At 42.8% G+C, this 19,993-nt stretch overlaps 1 protein-coding gene across 50 annotated transcripts in view; it reads right to left on the minus strand.

Moving 5' to 3' along the window:
* Positions 1 to 19,993, minus strand: part of camk2b1 (calcium/calmodulin-dependent protein kinase (CaM kinase) II beta 1) — an 89,111-nt gene that overhangs the window by 9,961 nt on the left and 59,157 nt on the right. For 11 of the 50 annotated variants that reach the window (XR_004205826.1, XR_004205805.1, XR_004205824.1 and 8 more), the window contains 6 exons: positions 17,668 to 17,700; positions 15,493 to 15,570; positions 12,755 to 12,799; positions 8,978 to 9,023; positions 5,408 to 5,494; positions 598 to 744 (listed from right to left, as the gene is read on the minus strand). Coding sequence is in view for 20 of the 50 variants with exons in the window: in XM_031807072.1 (XP_031662932.1) it covers positions 8,978 to 9,023; positions 12,755 to 12,799; positions 15,493 to 15,570; positions 17,668 to 17,700 (202 nt within the window). In the remaining 30 variants the exon portion in view is untranslated. The remainder of the gene's footprint in view (positions 1 to 597; positions 745 to 5,407; positions 5,495 to 8,977; positions 9,024 to 12,754; positions 12,800 to 15,492; positions 15,571 to 17,667; positions 17,701 to 19,993) is intronic. The other 39 variants (XR_004205837.1, XR_004205808.1, XR_004205807.1 and 36 more) reach the window with 18 other exon arrangements.

Raw genomic sequence — 19,993 nt, forward strand, 5'->3', positions numbered from 1 at the left:
AGAGAGAGAGAGAGAGAGAGAGAGAGAGAGGGATAGAGAGAGAGAGAGAGAGAGAGAGAGAGAGAGAGAGAGGGAGGGAGGGATAGAGAAAGAGAGGGATAGAGAAAGAGAGAGAGAGGGAGGGAGGGTATAGTAGAGAGAGAGAGAGGGATAGAGAGAGAGAGAGAGAGGGATAGAGAGAGAGAGAGGAGAGGAGGGAGGGAGGGAGGGAGGGAGGGATAGAGAAAGAGAGAGAGAGAGAGAGAGAGAGAGGGATAGAGAAAGAGAGAGAGAGAGAGAGAGAGAGAGAGGGATAGAGAAAGAGAGAGAGAGAGAGAGAGCGCAAAGGAGCAGGAGAAAGAGGGAGAAGGTGTAGGGGTAGAAAAGATCACAAAATTAAATGATGGTGAAATAAACATTTTTATTTTAAAGTATAAACAGAAAAGGGACATGTTCCATTCAAAATTGACTTATTACAAACTGACATAGAAGGAAGAATATGAAACATATTCATGAAGACCTCTCAAAACACTGATCCTTCACTTATGAGTGAATAGGGTTCCATTTCTGATGCGCCCCTATTTGTCTAAATACTCTGGTCCTGCTATAGTCACTTACGCTGCATGGGGGTGTGAGCCATGGGTGGGGAGGCGGCGACAGAGGGGTTGGCTGGAGGGGGTGGAGGTGTGCTGGTGGCCCCTTCCCCGTCAGACATGGGCCCTGATGCCTTGCGTACAACGCCAAACAGGTCTGACAGCTTGGTGGCTGGGGGGGGGGGGGGGGGGATATGAATGAACTGAAAAAGAAACTGAATAGATTCACACAGAAGACGGCATGCCAAAAATAAGGATAGCGCAGGCAGAAACAGAATCCCTGCATGCGTCCATTGGGACTATGATGCCTCAAGGTTGCGGTTCTGTCCACACTTTGTCCACACGAGGGAGACAGTGAGCTGCTATACACACAAACACATTGTGGGCGGAATAGGGATGGCTCCAAATCAAAAGACAGGAGAGGGGGATGGTCGGGTGGAGATGGAGAGGGGAGGAGTGAATGATGAGATGCATCAGATCAGTGTGTGCATCTTTAAATCTCTCTACATGGATGCCACAGACAGCTATGCTTTTAGGCTAATAGTTAAGTTTAGTCACTGAGTTGAATGTGACAGACAGTGTGGTGTATCTAGTCATCTTTTCCTAATACAGACTTTATTCACAACAGTCTAAGGACAGGACTGTGTTTGACATTTATATTGGCCTTTGAAATCCTTGGGTGGGCCGGGCCGCCTAAGCGTTTTTCCAAATAGATTTTCTTGATGGACAAACGCTTTCAGTATGAACGTAGCCCTCATTTCCTGCAGCCAATGACCAAAAGTGCCCTCTTTGGCTTCATGGGTGGAATGTTACTAATATTTTTCATGATTTCATAATGAATAAAATTATTAAGAAAACGGATGAAAATCCAGTGTTTCTATGTCGAAAAGTTTTGATATATTTCAGTGTTCTGTGATGTATATAAAGTGTAATATTGGGATGAAAACTTTAAACCGAATACATTTCAACTCTATATCTGACATGGTACATGGTGTCTTTTTTTAAACACATGACCATGTGTGTGAGTTGTATACTTCTCTTTCAAAGTAGATTTGTTTAAGACTACCCTGATTTAGCCCACTGCAGTAAAAGGTTAAACGACATAACCCAGAAATAAAATTTGTAGAGAAGATAATCGACCTATATATTTTTTCAATAATATAATCTTTGAGAACTAACAATCACCAAAATTAGTTAGACAGTCAGAGAAAATTAAAAAACATTACTAAAACAATACTTTTTGCAGTATTGAAATTGTTATGTTAAAAACAGCATTAGCCATTTGCATAGAATCGCAGAAAATTAGCTTTAAAAAAGACAAATGTTCTCTTGGCTCCATGGCAGAATATGTAGAATAGCAGGAAATTTGCAACATTTTCTCTCGGCTCCATGGCAAAATGTGTAGATTCACAGGAAGGTAGTTTTAAAACTGGAAACACTTCTCAGCTCCGTGGAGAAATTTGTAGAATTGCAGGAAATTGGCTTGAAAAATACATATATAAAAAATCTCTACATTTCTTCACACAAGATGGGGGGGGGGGCCTCTAAAATGTTCTCTAAAATTCAGCCGCGCCGCCCATTGCCACGCCCCTGCCATGCCCAACACCTAAGCCCCTTTTTTGTCACACAAGCCTAGGGTTGCAAAGGGAGTGTATTTTAGTGGCAACTTTCAAAGTAAATTACCTGAATTTTGGTAACTTTCAAAGTTTTTTGAATTTTATAAAATTACATCTAGTGGGCTTTTTGGGTCCTTCAGATCACAGTTGTCAGTTATTATCTCTGGCCCTTATTATGTGAACAAAATAAGTAATTGTTAAATAAAATTTTTAATGACAAAGCAGTTAAACATTATCCTAAATATAACCATCAACTTAGTGAATGTCATTGGTTTTTAATATGAGGGTTTCTGCATGAAATATCCTTTATATACATACTGTATACTGAAAAAAATATATCAAATGTACCATGCAACAATTTCAACGATTTTACTGCGTGACAGTTCATATAAGAAAATCAGTCAATTGAAATAAAAAACGAATCAATGGATTTCACAGTTTGAAGCGGCTTATGGTAGAGAAATGGACATTAAATTCTCTGGCAACAGTTCTGGTGGACATTCCTGCAGTCAGCATGCCAATAGCACACTCCCTCAAATCTTGAGACATCTGTTGCATTGTGTTGTGTGACAAACCTGCATATTTTAGAGTGGCCTTTTATTGTCCCCAGCACAAGGTGTGTAATGATCATGCGATTTAATCAGCTTCTTGATTGATATGCCACACCTGTCAGGTGGATGGATTATATTGACAAAGGAGAAATGTTCACTAACAGATGTAAACAAATTTGAGCACAACATTTGAAAGAAATAAGGTTTTTGTGCATATGGAAAAATTATGGGATATTTAATTTCAGCTCATGAAACATGGGACCAACACTTTACATGTTGCGTTGATGTTTTTGCTCAGTATATGTATGTATGTATGTATGTATGTATGTATGTATGTATGTATGTATGTATGTATGTATGTATGTATGTATGTATGTATGTACTATATATATTTTACTAATACTAATATTATTTTACTAATATGTATTTGTTGTCATTGATGTTTTGGTGTCAAACTGGTGGCAGTTGTGAAAAATAGTCAAAAGCTGGAAGAGTTGCAGAGTTAATTTACAGGATGCCATTGTGTGGCCTGTGTGCACATTTATGCCTGAGTCTAAATGGTTTTGAATCCGGCCCCAAAAAATTCTGAAAATAAAGATGTTGATTAGATACTTTTTATATTAACTGAATTATGTGATTAGATGCTTTTTTAATATCATAATTTTCTCTTGAAGCATATGGTCTATCTACTAGAAACTCCGACAATATGGACACAGATATATATACAGTGCCTTGCGAAAGTATTCGCCCCCCTTGAACTTTGCGACCTTTTGCCACATTTCAGGCTTCAAACATAAAGATATAAAACTGTATTTTTTTGTGAAGAATCAACAACAAGTGGGACACAATCATGAAGTGGAACGACATTTATTGGATATTTCAAACTTTTTTAACAAATCAAAAACTGAAAAATTGGGCGTGCAAAATTATTCAGCCCCTTTACTTTCAGTGCAGCAAATCTCTCCAGAAGTTCAGTGAGGATCTCTGAATGATCCAATGTTGACCTAAATGACTAATGATGATAAATAAAATCCACCTGTGTGTAATCAAGTCTCCGTATAAATGCACCTGCACTGTGATAGTCTCAGAGGTCCGTTAAAAGCGCAGAGAGCATCATGAAGAACAAGGAACACACCAGGCAGGTCCGAGATACTGTTGTGAAGAAGTTTAAAGCCGAATTTGGATACAAAAAGATTTCCCAAGCTTTAAACATCCCAAGGAGCACTGTGCAAGCGATAATATTGAAATGGAAGGAGTATCAGACCACTGCAAATCTACCAAGACCTGGCCGTCCCTCTAAACTTTCAGCTCATACAAGGAGAAGACTGATCAGAGATGCAGCCAAGAGGCCCATGATCACTCTGGATGAACTGCAGAGATCTACAGCTGAGGTGGGAGACTCTGTCCATAGGACAACAATCAGTCGTATATTGCACAAATCTGGCCTTTATGGAAGAGTGGCAAGAAGAAAGCCATTTCTTAAAGATATCCATAAAAAGTGTTGTTTAAAGTTTGCCACAAGCCACCTGGGAGACACACTAAACATGTGGAAGAAGGTGCTCTTGTCAGATGAAACCAAAATTGAACTTTTTGGCAACAATGCAAAACGTTATGTTTGGCGTAAAAGCAACACAGCTCATCACCCTGAACACACCATCCCCACTGTCAAACATGGTGGTGGCAGCATCATGGTTTGGGCCTGCTTTTCTTCAGCAGGGACAGGGAAGATGGTTAAAATTGATGGGAAGATGGATGGAGCCAAATACAGGACCATTCTGGAAGAAAACCTGATGGAGTCTGCAAAAGACCTGAGACTGGGACGGAGATTTGTCTTCCAACAAGACAATGATCCAAAACATAAAGCAAAATCTACAATGGAATGGTTCAAAAATAAACATATCCAGGTGTTAGAATGGCCAAGTCAAAGTCCAGACCTGAATCCAATCGAGAATCTGTGGAAAGAACTGAAAACTGCTGTTCACAAATGCTCTCCATCCAACCTCACTGAGCTCGAGCTGTTTTGCAAGGAGGAATGGGAAAAAATGTCAGTCTCTCGATGTGCAAAACTGATAGAGACATACCCCAAGCGACTTACAGCTGTAATCGCAGCAAAAGGTGGCGCTACAAAGTATTAACTTAAGGGGGCTGAATAATTTTGCACGCCCAATTTTTCCGTTTTTGATTTGTTAAAAACGTTTGAAATATCCAATAAATGTCGTTCCACTTCATGATTGTGTCCCACTTGTTGTTGATTCTTCACAAAAAAAATACAGTTTTATATCTTTGTTTGAAGCCTGAAATGTGGCAAAAGGTCGCAAAGTTCAAGGGGGCCGAATACTTTCGCAAGGCACTGTATATACGTATGAATGCTTTTAAAATGGTTATTAAAGCGTAAATTACCAAAGTTACCATAGATTGCCATGCATTTTCTGTTAATGACCAAAATCAACACAGATTCTGGTAACTTCGGTAGATTACCGGTAGCTTTGCAACCCTAGTCAAGCCACTCATCATTCAAGGTTTCAGTGTTCTAAAAAGATGATATGATGGTGAGTGTACACACAGTGGGGTTGTGTTAGCCCTAAGTCTTGTGTGTCTGAGCGTCTATACGGAAGTGGGTATGTGTGTGTGTGTGCGTCACACTGCACTTCGGGGTGTGCTGACTTACAGTACACAGCGGGCGAGGAGACCTGGGGCTGTGGGGCAAAGGTGTCAGGCTGGGACTCGGTCTTTACTGAACTGTCTATACTCTTCCCTGATCACACACACACACACACACACACACGACAGATTAATGAGAAGAGATAGAGGGAAAAGAAGGAGAGGGTGAATGAATGAAAGAATGAACTAATACAAGAAAGAAACACAAGATTGAGCAGGTGGATGGAAACAAAGGGATAAAAAAACCTGCTGATGATTTCCGAGCTTTAATCAAGTTTATGTTCTGTAAACAGTAGAACAGGTGTATTATTATACGTATTTGAAGGCAGTGTGTGTGTGTGTGCGCATGTGTGTGCGTGAGGAATTAAACACCTCCCAATGTCTTTTCCATTTCCCCTTAGGCCTATGTTGTGGTAAGATGTCAATAAGGTACCTGATTGGTTATGTGGTTTATTGGGAAGTTAATGGTCAGGCTGTCACCCATATAATTATGATTACAGTGATAATGACTATGGATGTGTCCCACCCTATTCCCTATACACAGATTATATAACATTAGGAACACCTTCCTAATATTGAGTTTGCACCCTTCCCCTCTGCCCTCAGGAACGGCCTCAATTTGTCGAGGCATGGACTCGACAAGCTGTTGAATGCGCTCCTCAGGGATGATGGTCCATGCTGACTCCCACAGTTGTGTCAAGTTGGCCGGTGGACCATTCTTGAAACACAGGGGAAACTGTTGAGTGTGTCTTGCCCATTCACCCTCTGAATGGCACACACACACACAATCCATGTCTCAACGCATGAAAATCCTTCTTTAACCTGTCTCCTCCAACATTCATCTACACGGATTGAAGTGGATTTAACAAATGACATCAAAAAGGGATAGTAGCTTTCACCTGGAGTCACCTGGTCAGTCTGTCATGGAAAGAGCAGACATTCTAAATGTGTTGTACACTCAGTGTATATGCACTACATTTGACCATGGCTCTGGGCACTATGTAGGCAATAGGGTGTAATTTCGGAAGCGGACCATGATAACTGGGAATAGCAGTAACACAGATTAATACCGGCATCTGTGACCTAGACATATCTGTCTACAGCACAGGCTTTCCAACCAAGCACAATGCCATTCCTCTGACTGCTTGGAACTAGTGATCTGTCTACTGTCTAACACAGTAATACTGTCGAATACAGTAGACAGGAGGAAGCGCAGCACGTGATCTCCTATTCAGAGAGTAAAGACGAACATACCAGGAACATACCGTACCATACAGATATATAGTGTACTGTAGTACAGGAGGCGGTATTCTGCCCAGTTCAACAGTCCACAAACCCAAAATAAACTATGAGCAAATCCAGTTCACTTTACATACCAGCCGACTCTTCATTGTCTCTTCACAATCGCAAGCACGCATGAACACACACAAACACACACAAACATTATACGCACACACACACAGACATACCCTTACAATCTAAGACACACGCACCCTTACAATCTAAGAAATCCAAAACACACACAACCAGATAGCCTATTAAAACGAGCACGAGCACAAATCCAACCAAACTCCCATGCCGTACTCTCTCTCAGCTCAGTCGAGTAGATTCATTTCATGATCACATCAGACTAAAGCAGTGAGACTTACACTACAGTAACAGCACATCTATTAGCGCTCTAGTGCGATGTACCCCAGGTGGCGCTGCTACAGAAATGTGTCTCCAACTCCTCCACACGGCTCTGTTTCCTGCCACAGGCTAAATATATACACAAGGTGCCCTTGGCCTGCTGCTGCGGGGGGCTACTAGTGCAGGGAGCTGGATACCTGGCAGTAGCACAGAGAAGGACGGTACAAAACAGCCCACTCTTACTTTGGGGGCTAGGATGTTGGGGTTGGAGCATAAAAGGAAGGTACAATACAATATGTCAGGGGTCATCAACTAGATTCAGCCGCGGGGCCGTTTGGTTCTTGAACGATGGTCTGGGGGGGGACGGAACATAATTACAAATCATTTGTAGCTTGCAAATTGACCGCGAGAAGCCTAAACGTTGGACTAAAACATAATCATTTCAAACCGTTGCTTACATTTGTGTACGGTCATATGTCTCTGTATTATGTGCGGGAACACTTGGGAAGAGATTTCTTCAATTAAAATCATTTGGAGCTGATTTCCTGAGGGTTTCGACAGTCTTTTATGTCTAACATATTGTCGGGCCGCCAGTTGGGAAACCCTGTAATACTTCACACTGGGACCAGCACAATAGTGACCTGCTTTAGGGAGATCTTATTGTTCTCAGCTCATGAACACGCGCATACACACCAGATTGGCAGATCTGTACAGTGTGTATTCCTTGGATTTCTTCACATTCTATTGTGTTGCAAAGTGGGATTAAAGTTGATTTAATTGAGAGAGAAAAAAATTCAATGATCTACACAAAATACTTTGTCATGTCAATGTGAGAGAGAAAAATTAGATTTAAAAAAAATACTTTGATTAGATAAGTATTCACCCACCTGAGTCAATGCATGTCAGAAACACCTTCGGCAGCGATCTTCTTGAGTTAGTCTAAGAGCTTTTCACACTTGGATTGTGCAATATTTCCAAACGTTTCCTTTGAAAAATTCTTCAAGCTGTGTCTAGGTGTTGGGGTTCATGGCTAAACAGCCATTTTCAAGTCTTTCATAGATTTCATTTTATATATATATATATTTTTATATATTAGGTTTCCCCATTAGCCAACGCCAATGGTGACAGCTTGTCTTACTGGGGTCCGACACAAAGAAAAATACAGTACAGACAAAAGACTACAATTTACATACATCAACATGTACTGTAGTGTGTGCATCTATCAGTCACACATACTGTACATGCCAGTACATACACACAACAAGTAGCTCACATTGGGGAGAGGCGTTGTGACGTGAGATGTTGCTTTATTTGTTTTTTTTAACCAGGTTTGCTGTTCACTTGAGCTAAACGAGATGGAAGGGAGTTCCATACACTCATGGCTCTGTATAATACTGTACGTCTTCTTGAATTTGTTCTGGACCTGGGGACTGTGAAAAGACCCCAGGTGGCTTGTCTAGTGGTAAGTGTGTGTGTGTGTCAGTGCAAACAACTAGGAAGTGATGCAGTCAGTCTTTCCTCAACTCTTAGCCAAGAGAGACTGGCATGCATAGTACTAATATTAGGCCTCTTATTTCAATGAAGAGCAAGACATGAGGCTCTGTTCTCTGTTTTCAAGCAGATTTAAGTCAAAACTGTAACTCTGCCACTCAGGAACATTCACTGTCTTCTTGGTAAGCAACTCCAGTGTAGATTTGGCGACAGGGTCTAGCAGTGGTTTCACACACAACGAAATGCTGCACTCACGGGTGATGACCTGCTTTTGAGCAGCTCCTCTTTGTACAGTGGCTCAGAAGGACACGCATACACAACAAACCCATCCACACAGATCTTATTTCAAACCACATGATATTGTCTCTCTCTACACTCAGCTCCTGTGTACTCTACTGGGTACAGTGCGCTACCTTGACCGGTCTCTCTACTGTCTCCTAGGGTCTCCAGTTCTTACCTTTGACATCTTCGTCCTCCACCGTGTTGCTGCTGTCAGATGATTCCTACGGAGGGGAGGGAGAAGCACCATCAGAGAGGAACACACTCGAGACACACACGTACGTGCAGGCACACAAATACACCCACACATTCACACACCCACGCGGCTATTGAAACACACACTTCTTTAAGAACACACAAAACATGCAAATCGCTAACTCAATTGCAACTCTTGTTATTGCTTCGTTAAATCAAATCCACGTTCAATTAATTAAAATCAATGAATCAATGAATCAAATGACAGACAAACCACCTTTGGGATGAGTGTAAGTTTAGTCAACGTCTCATATCTGTCTTAGAGGGACCAACAAGGATTGAGGTATTCAGATATAGGATCTTCATTTGAGCCAGTTTGCTACAGCAGGAAAATAATCCTGCAGCAACAGGAAATGTGAATTATTATGTGGATTATAGTTAACGAAAATACTTGTGGTTGCTAGATTTTTTCGTAAGGGAAAATCAAGTCTGAAATGTCAAAGTAGAAATTACAAACTTCAGAAGCCTTTTTAAATCTCAAATACACTACAAGGAAAAAATGTCCTGCATTGCAGGAAAGTTCTCCTGCTATAAGGTTATCAAATTAAGATCCTACTGTAGGAGACACCGAACAGTATTCAGGATGACTCACAGAGACACAGTAAACAATGAACAGACCTTGACTTCGACAAAAAAGCAGACCATGACTTCAATAAATTACATTACATCTGACAAAAGCATTTAGCTGAAAGCGTGAACCTGTTTCCTGTCAGTAAACTCACCCATGGGCATCCCACAGAAAGCTGCATCACTTCAGGATCTAACCTCTAACTCTTTACCTCAGCTTGACCCCCTCCCTCCTCCCATCCACCTTCTAGTCCCCCTGCTGCCTAATCCCATCAACATGTGTGTGCTTGTGTGTGTGTGTGTGTGTGTGTCTCTCTAATACCGCCAGAGTATGGGTGTTAACATAGCCTTGCCTTGCCTGAGGAAACATGAATTCCCAGCTACAGCTTCCAACTATTCGCCCCTTCTGATCACTTCCACTCCCATAGATATAGAATCCCCACCTATCACAGAACATTGACCTGAATGGGGATACCCGTTTTAGTCATTCCATTTCTATCTTCACTCCCACTTCATCTGTCTATGTCTGTGCAGCCTGCCACTAGATAGAGATGTGAGGGCAGGCCACAGAGATACATGAATTATATGTGGCAGGCATCAATGTGGCATCCATTCACCAATCTATTCTCTTCCATTACACTACTAGCCTAAGCTGTTTCTCTCTGCGAAATGCTGTATCTCTCCCCTGACCTGCCAGAGGAAAAGTTTGAGACTTTTTCCAATATGGCACCATATTCCCTATACAGTGCACTACTTTTGACCAATGCCCTATGAACCATGGTCAAAAGTAGTGCACAATGTTGGGAATGGGGTGCCATTTGGGATGCAAGCCTAAGGAGCTCTGGTTTCCAATTAGTGGATTAAATGGGCCTATTCCCCAGCATGATAGGATATGGATACTGGGCCCTCATTTGGAAACACTTTTACACTGGAGAATTCCACAGAGTGTCGTGTGAGAAAGAGAGAAGAGGTCACCTGTGTGTGTGTGTGTGTGTGTGTGTGTGTGTGTGTGTGTGTGTGTGTGTTGTTCTTCCCCCTCCCAGACATAGGATGTGCAACAAATGGCACACTATTCCCTATATAGTGCACAACTTTTGACTAGAGTCTTCAAAAGTAGTGCACTACAAGGTGAAAAGGGTGCCATTTGGGATGCAAGGCATAGCTCTATTGCATAGGCTACATACAGAACACGAAAAGAGACTGTCACTGACAAACAGATCAGACAGATTGATAGATAGATAGACATAAGGAAATAGTCATGAAACCAGCTGAAACATATAGCCTACATTACAAACATAAACACTGTACAAGCTCACAATGCCAACCCTAGCCTGGTCAAGCAGACCGAGTGACTGTTTCATTCCACTTAACAGAATGTGTGAGCTATTGCAAGATTAGGCTGGTTCCAATGGGCACTCCATGTCATTTCAACATGGATAATTGGGTAATATTTAGTTGAGACATTGATCAATGAGATTACAACCTATATTCAGTTTGGTTGTCAACGCAACCAAATATCAACATTTAAAGGAGATGTACCGTATCTACAGCTTGGATAGTTCCATCTGTGCCACTGACTTAGTCTGGCTTTAATTTGTCTACACATTAATCATTGATATGTTGGATTCATGTCTCCATCTCAACCAAAAATCTAAGTTAAAGAACTGGACTAAATCAAATCAACCTTTTAATACACTTCAAATAAAGTACTTTGATTTTGTCCTATTTTTTTAAAAGATTTTTGGTTGACATGGAGACGTGATTAGAACATATCAGTTATTCATTTGTACAAACTGGAATTAAAGCCAGACTAAGTCAGTGGCACAGATGGAACTATATCCAAGCAGTGGATGCATCTCCTTCAAATGCGTTGACAACCAAAAAGATCACTAAGGATCATTGCATTTTAAATCAACTAGAGCTTGAAACCCTTGGCCGATTGTATTGTCAATTTTTGTTGAATTCTGGGTTGAATTGAAACAACCGCTGTTGATGAGCAAACGCTATACAGACGTAATTTGCTCTGAAAAAGCTATTATTTGGAATGACTTCGAAAGCAACATTGAATCTATTTAGTTTTTAAGTCGAGATCTCGTAACAATCACTCTCACGATAAAGCACATTGGTAATAGTCAAACATCATAGCTGGGCTTGGTTAAAAGCCTGGATGGGAGACCAATGGGTAGCTGTAGATAGATCAATTCTCCAGTAGGAGGTGCTGCCCAGCCTATAGTTTTTATCTGATATTGTTAAAGATCTGACTTTGTTTTAAAGGTACAAATTCAACATGTTTTATACAAGATGTGTCTATGTTGAAATTTGGTTACCATGACATAATCCTGTAGTTGAAATTTCAACATCAAAACAACAGTTTACATGGATTACTTTTTTCAAATCCAATGTATTTTGCAAGTAGATTCCACATCAGAATACATTGATAAATTACGTAGAAACGTTGTTGATTCAACCAGTTTGTGTCCAGTGGGGTGAAAGCTGTGATGATTTACACAAGGCCATTGGTTGGTTTCAGGCTATTGCATAAATCCTGTAGTTCTGGTGTACTAAGCAAGGCCACATGGGGACAGTATTGTGTACACACGCACACACACACACACACACAGTTCTGTAAGAATTTGCCTCAGTGTAAAGTAACTTTGCACCTCAATAAATACAACATAAAGGGACAGAACTATAGCGGTTTGATTTGAAAGGTTAGTGAATGAGAGGTGTTAATAAAGAAATGGTTCGTAAATCTGCCTGTCGCTGTCTGTAACACATTTAACTCCCTGAAGAACTGTATGGACTAACATTGAGCACATTTCTACATTCAAAGATCTACGTTTAACCAATCAAACTATTGGTTTCCAATTGACATTAGTGTGTTGAAATTGTCTCCACGCAAACACACACACCTGCATACTCATTATACACGCTATTAGAGATGTGCATAGCGGGGTGCTGGATAAAACATAAATAACAGTGCATAATTGCACACACCCACACACACAAACACAGGCACACAGAGCCTACAGTACACGCCTCTGTAATGACACACACACAAAGATGTGGAACGGGGGGGGGGGGAGCAGATCAAAGAGAGGATGAGAGGGAGGACAGGAGAAGGGGGATGTACCTTAGTCCCATCCACTGGATTATGGATAACAGTGGTCTGAGGCTCCTACAGAAAGAGAGGGATGGAGGGAGAGAGAGAGATATGGAGGGAGATGGAGAGAGAGAGAGCGAGAGGGAGATGGAGAAAAGGAGAGAGATGAGGAAGGATGAAAACAGAAAGATGGGAGAGAGAGGTAGAGATAAAAAAAAGAGGGGAGGGGAAACAGGTAGAGAGAAAGTGTGAAAAAGAGAGCGAGAGGTATGTATGTAGAAAGATGATGAAGCCAAAAGGCGAGAAAACTGGTTACGGCTAGAGGTGAAGGAGGGATGAAGATTCTTCTGGAGTGATAGAGTTGAGGGGGTGGATGAGCTGAGGACTGTCAATTTTTGTCAATTCAGAAAACACACACATGCTCTGAGCATTGGAAGAGAAACATTGCTGAAACGCAGAGAGAAAAGTCTGTGCCACACAGTTACACACACACACACACACACAATAACGTCACAGAAACCCTGCAGGAATGTTGCATCCTAAAAAAGAACATAGTGTACAGTAAACCATACAGTATGAAGAAGCCCCAACTACAGTTATCCTCCTGAACGGACTGCACCTGACACATAACATTTGGGTAATTTGGGCACAATCTCATGGAAACTGTCCTGAAATAGAGTCACCACATTTGGCAGCTACAGCTGGTTCATTTCCAGAGTATGACGAACACTTAAAGGCATCGGGTAGCCGTCCTATTGCCTTTGGCCAGCATTTACCGACGATTCCACATGTTTAATCGCCCCCGTTCATCGCCACCCGGCAGGTGATGACTAACCCATCGAGGCCATCCGCTGCTTTTAGCCGTTCTTCGGCACAGTGGTTTTGTCCAAACTGGAGACTGAAGAGTGAATTGAGGTCATTACAATTCGAGCGTTGTACTGTAGTGGATGGGTACATCAGTGTCTGCAACTGAGTGTGTTTACGCGATACAGAAGAGTTTGCAGTGCTGTCGTGGTAAATAACAGCTACTCTGAAATTACATTACACTCTGACAGGACCCAACCTGCCTTAGAAGGATGTTTTTGTAAACATCTAAACAGCCAAGTAGATAATGACTATATCCTTGTAATGCTATTTCCTCTCCAACTTTCTCTCTTTTCATCTCTTGCCCCTTCTACCTCTTTTCCCCCCTCCCTCTCCCACTCTCTTCTGACAGTTGTGTTAGAAGACGTGTTTGACACACATGACACACGGGGACACACGCTGCACACACTTTCCACCACACCATCCTGAGCGCAACCCCCCTAGGCCGTGACACCTCCCGATGACCAATCACCAGCCAGCTGTCTCCTGCATGATGATGACATTATTGTCATGACAACTGTCACCAGGGGCAACAGCTTGAGGAACAAGCAGAGAGAGAGAGAGAACAAGTCAGGGAGGGACTGACTGACAGTTTAAAAAACAAAAAAGAAGAAGAAGAGGGGTTTGTGTGATATTTTAAAGAGGATAAGGCTTATAATCACTGTCGGGCACTAATAAACCTAGTCTACCTCACACTGCCTCATACTTTATGCACAAGTCCGATTGCATAACTAGTTCTTTCCCAGAGGCTTTCAAATACTACTACAACACCAATTACCTAAACTTCCTGTACCTCTAAACCACTGTCTATACGTTTGGGGAAAATATTCTGCATCAAAAGAGAGATTATGTGAGATTTTACTTAGAGTATCTATAACAACTACAGGAACTGCAGTATAATAGAGGAGGTTACAGCACCAAATAGCCCAATAATGAGCTACGGTAGCAGAGCCCCCCCCCCCCCCCCACACACACACACACACACCAAGCATTAAAGGGCAAATGTGAGGGCTCCTAAAAATATGCTGATATATGGCTGCATTTGTTGTGCTGGTGTTGTGTATGGTAGAATGCCTGTCATTCCCCCCCCCCCCCCCCCTATCTTTCTCCAGCTCTCTTCTTGAACTGGCATGATCCCTGTTAAGTGTCTAGTGCCCTCACATCACCCAGAAGTCAGGCGGATCCTCCACATGGTTCACTATAGGCCACCCAAATGAACAACTAGTCACAGGAGAGGCAGTGATTCAGTAATATAAGTTAATTTAGCAGACACTTTTATCCAAGGTTATTTAAGAGTGAATATATTCAGGATATCTAACCAGCGTGGAAAACAGCCCCACATTGAAACGCTGGTGTTGCACCATGCTCCCAAGTAGTTTTACAACCAGCAGTTTTATTGGCATAATGTTTCACCAATGTTCTGTCGATCTCTGCTATAGGGAAGAGAGGTGAGTGTCAGACAAGAGACAAACAACCACCCACAGTCTCAGATCTCTGCTCCTCTCCTGTCGAAAAATAGCAAGATAATCAAAGACTGGAACATCATGGAAGGAAACGCACACAGTAACAGTTGGTTACAGTGAAGCAACAGTTGGCAAATCTCTATAACACACGGTGGCAATCTTTAACAGGGAAGCACTTTTTGACACAACCTGGCATTTCTGGCTTCTCTCCTACAGAAAGCATCAGACACACACTTGACAGAGACAACGGAGAGCCATCTAGCCAACCACAGCTGCTCTAAAGTGACAACAAACAACCGACAGGGGAAGAGGGAGGGAGAAAAGGAAATAGGACGAAAGGAGGGATGGACGGACAAACAGTCAAAAGAGACAGGCAACAGATAGACGGTTAAACGGACAGACAGACCGGCAGAGGGAGGAGGGAGGATTAAAAGTAAATACCAGAACAGGAGTAGGGACGTTTCCTTTAGGGCTGGTGACTATGCTGTTTTTGGTGCTGTTTGTCTGTGGTGTCTGGGGCTGTGCAGGTAGAGGGGAGACAACGCAGGGTTAACAACAGTGGTTGGTGGGGTGAGATACTGTGGATGGGTGATGGATGGGTCGCGGTGGCGGTGGTGGCGGTGGTGGTGGTGAAGGGGTTAAAACAAACAGACCTGGATTCATGTACCATTTGAAATCTTTCACCGGGCGTTTGTTCTGCCTTGATCGTTGTTTGACCAGATGATGAGAGAAGTGATGGTTTTAGATGGCATGGTGTGTGAGATGTAAGATAAAATACAGCATCACAGGAGATCAAGGGAAACAGAGCAGCAGTGACGGTCAAGCAGTTTGTTAGCCGTGTGTTAACCATGGAGAGAGAGAGAACAGAGAGAGAGCGAGAACAGAGAGACAGAAAGAGCGAGCGAACAGAGACAGAAAGAGCGAGAGAACAGAGAGAGAACAGCGAGAGAACAGAGAGCAAGAGAACAGAGAGAGAGAGAACAGAGAGAGAGCGAGAGAACAGAGAGACAGAAAGAGCGAGCGAACAGAGAGAGAACAGCGAGAGAACAGAGAGAGAGAGAGAGATCAAGAGAACAGAGAGAGAGAGAAGAGAAAGAGAGCGCGAGTGAGCGCGAGTGAGCGCGAGAGAACAGAGAGCAATTGAGCACGACAGAACAGAGAGAGAGAGCGAGAGAGAGAGAGAGAGCGAGTGAGTGCGAGAGAACAGAGAGAGCGAGCGAGAGAACAGAGAGAGCGAGAGAACACGAGAGAACAGATAGCGAGAGAACAGAGAGAGAGAGCGAAAGAGAGAGAGCGAGTGAGCGCGAGAGAACAGAGAGAGAACAGAGAGAGAGCGAGAGAGCGATAGAACAGAGAGAAAGAGCGAGCGCGAGAGAACAGAGAGAGCGAGCGAGAGAACAGAGAGAGCGAGAGAACACGAGAGAACAGATAGCGAGAGAACAGAGAGAGAACAGAGAGAGAAACAGCGACAGAACAGAGAGAGAGAGCGAAAGAGAGAGAGCGAGTGAGCGCGAGAGAACAGAGAGAGAACAGAGAGAGAGCGAGAGAGCGATAGAACAGAGAGAGTGAGCGCGAGAGAACAGAGAGAGCGAACAGATAGCGAACAGAGAGAGAGAGCGAACAGAGAGAGAGAGAGAGAGAGAGAGAGAGAGAGAACACAGAGAGCGAGAGAGAGAGAGAGAGAGAGAGAGATAGAGAACACAGAGAGCGAGAGAGAGAGAGAGAGAGAGAGAGAGATAGAGAGAGGGAGAACAGAGAGAAAAAGAAAGAGAACAGAGAGAGAGTGAGAGAGCAAGAACAGAGAGCAAGAGAACACACACAGTCGTCAGTGAGTGAAAATTGCACCAGGGCTGGCAAACAGACACTGATAACAAATCAACATCTATAGAAAATCCACACACATACAAATACAGCCACAAAACACACATAAGCAGTCACACACACTCACACAAATCGACCAAAGCAGTTCTACAGCTCAGACAAAGCTTCACTCATCAGCCATCAGCTCTTCATACGCAGTAGCTCACTCCTCCATAACACAGAAACACATACAAAGAGATACTTTCTAACACGTTTCAGTAAAACCCTGTTTCAAATTCCAATGGTCTTCCCAGCTGCAGTGTGGCATACAGCTCACGGCTGAGATCCATAGAGCACGGAGAGGAGAGGTCATATAGATGTGTGTGTGTGTGTTTGTATGTGTGTATTCATGTCTAGGGTTTCGAGTTCCACTGGGACATCTCTGAGGACACTCTGATCATCCACAGACAACGGCACACAAATATCAGCCCAGGCCCGGGCAAACTATGCTTAACCTCTCCATTTGGGAATAAATTGTTAGGACATAGCGCACTCTTCAGAAGGGAAAGGTAGAGGTTGAAGTTAGGTCGAAGAACTGAACTCCAAGCCCATCAGATGGGGGGAAAGGGAAGAAACATAAAGAGCAGTTCCACGTAGGACTCCGACCAACTCAAGATGGGAGTAGAGGTGGAGACAGGGGGGAGGAGTGGATGAGAAGAATCAAGGAGAAAAGTGGCGAGGCGGAATTAGGGAGTGGGGGAAAAGGGGAGGGAGAAAGAGGGGAGGGTCCGGGGATGTTAAAAATGGCATGCTCACCATGTGCCGCGCAGCGGAGCTGGATCTACGTTCCTGTCCCAGGCGGTGGAGGGCGAGCGAAAGATAGGAGGGAGAGAGAGAAAGGACGGATGACAGCAGGTGAATATGGCAAGTACTGAAGGATGAGCATGTCAAGTAAAATGAGAGCCCTGGTCAGTGAGCAGGGTGGACCAATCGGCTCAAAACCAGCATAAAGAGGTTCAATTTCACCAGTTCAAGAGAGCAGAGGAAAAAGAGGATCTCACATAGAAAATGTAACTTCTATGGTTTGTCAAGAAAGAAAGAAAGAAAGAAAGAAAGAAAGAAAGAAAGAAAGAAAGAAAGAAAGAAAGAAAGAAAGAAGAAAGAAAGAAAGAAAGAAAGAAAGAAGAAAGAAAGAAAGAAAGAAAGAAGAAAGAAAGAAAGAAAGAAAGAAAGAAAGAAAGAAAGAAAGAAAGAAAGAAAGAAAGAAAGAAAGAAAGAAAGAAAGAAAGAAAGAAAGAAAGAAAGAAAGAAGAAAGAAAGAAAGAAAGAAAGAAGAAAGAAAGAAAGAAAGAAAGAAAGAAAGAAAGAAAGAAGAAAGAAAGAAAGAAAGAGGAGGGTGCGCAAGAGGAGGACAGGAACAGAGGATGACGTGGTATGAGGAATACAAGGAAAAGGAAAAAGACAAAGGTTTGGGAGCAGCTAGGGAGGAGTAACTGGGAGTAAAATCATCAATTGTTCTTTTGTGATGAGGAAAGAAGGAAAATACTCTTTCTTGAAGAGAAGAGCAGGAAGGAGTAACAATTACGTAGCAAAGGAAAGCTATGCAACTGATTCGTTAAAGGGAGACTTCAGGATTTTGGCAATGAAGCCCGTTATCTACTTCCCCAAAGTCAGGTGAACTCAAGGATACCATTGTCATGTCTCATCTATTATGAAGGAAAATATCCATTTAATACACATTCAAAAGTGGCATCCATTATGATTAAAAAGCAGAACAAAAACCTCTAACTGCATTTGCAATCTACAGGTAAGTGACAAAATAAAGGAAACACCAACATAGTGTCTTAATAACAGGGCGTTGGGCCGCCACAAGCCAACAGAACAGCTTCAATGCACCTTGGCAAGGATTCTACAAGTGTCTGGAACTCTATCGGAGGCATGCGACACAGCAGCCTCACAGCAGTGCAGTAGCAGCTAGTGCCAGAACAGCACAGAAGAGAAGAGAGCAAAATGCGGCTGAAGCTGGTGTTTGACTGGGGTGGAAAATGTCAAGTGCTGTCCTGTTCTGCATTACAGAACAAGAAAGAACAGAGGAGACAAGGAGAGGGGTCAGAGGAGCGATACAACCAGGGAAATAGTTATGAGAGAGGGAGCGAAGAGAGAGAAAGAGGGGGGAGGAAAGAAAAACACCATTGAAATATTTGAAAACGGTTAGGCTGAGTGTGTCGGGGGGGGGGGGTCTGTTGCTAGGCAATGATGAGTGCGGCACAGAGAAGAGCAGGGGAAGTGTGTGTTGTGTGTTTGTGTTTGAGAGAGAGTCTATTTCTGGCCGGTCAGTTTCCAGGGTTCAGACTCATGGCTATTCCTGGAACTGGTGTCACATTCCCTACTGAACACACACACAAAGACACACACACACACACACACACACACACACACACACACAAGCTCCCTAATTCACATACTCACAAGAACAAACATGCTCATACTATTCCCCAACCTCCATCCGCTCTGCCTTTCCCCCCGCCCACATACACATGCACACACGCACGCACAATGCGTGGGACGTGTTGGTGCATTAGGTGAGATGGGTTGAGGATGGTAACAGAGATTCATTAAGGCTCGTCAGCCAGCCGGAGAGGGTTTCAAATGGTTAAAGAGCAGATGGGGTGAGCCGGAAATGGAAACCGTGATCGAGGGGGGGGGGGGTGGAAAAGACAAGAACAGAGGGATGAGATGGGAGAAAAAAAGAGAAAGAAAGAATGCTGGAGTGACAGATGGCATAAAATTAACAAAAAAAGTGGACAAGACGGGGTGCAATGAGGAGACACGGGCATGAACGGATGCACACACTACACTTGAAACCACTATTTTCTGATGGTTGCAAATTGAGTCAACACTCTCTCCCACATCAGAGAGGGAATAGAGAAGAGGGAAAGAACCAGGGTGCGGATTCACAAAACATGATTTACGAAAAAAATGTTGAACGTTTCTTTAGAAAATAAATAAGAAGTTCGTAAGATAGTTCGCGAATGCAATTCCTCAAAATGTTCTTAGGAATTCGTAGTTTTCTTTGGAACTGTGTAAATACCTTTCAGAACTTCGTAAATATCTTCTTAATGTGGCCTTGACATTAGTGACG

Source organism: Oncorhynchus kisutch, linkage group LG3 (genome assembly GCF_002021735.2).
Source record: "Oncorhynchus kisutch isolate 150728-3 linkage group LG3, Okis_V2, whole genome shotgun sequence".
Classification (NCBI taxonomy): Eukaryota; Metazoa; Chordata; class Actinopteri; order Salmoniformes; family Salmonidae; genus Oncorhynchus; species Oncorhynchus kisutch.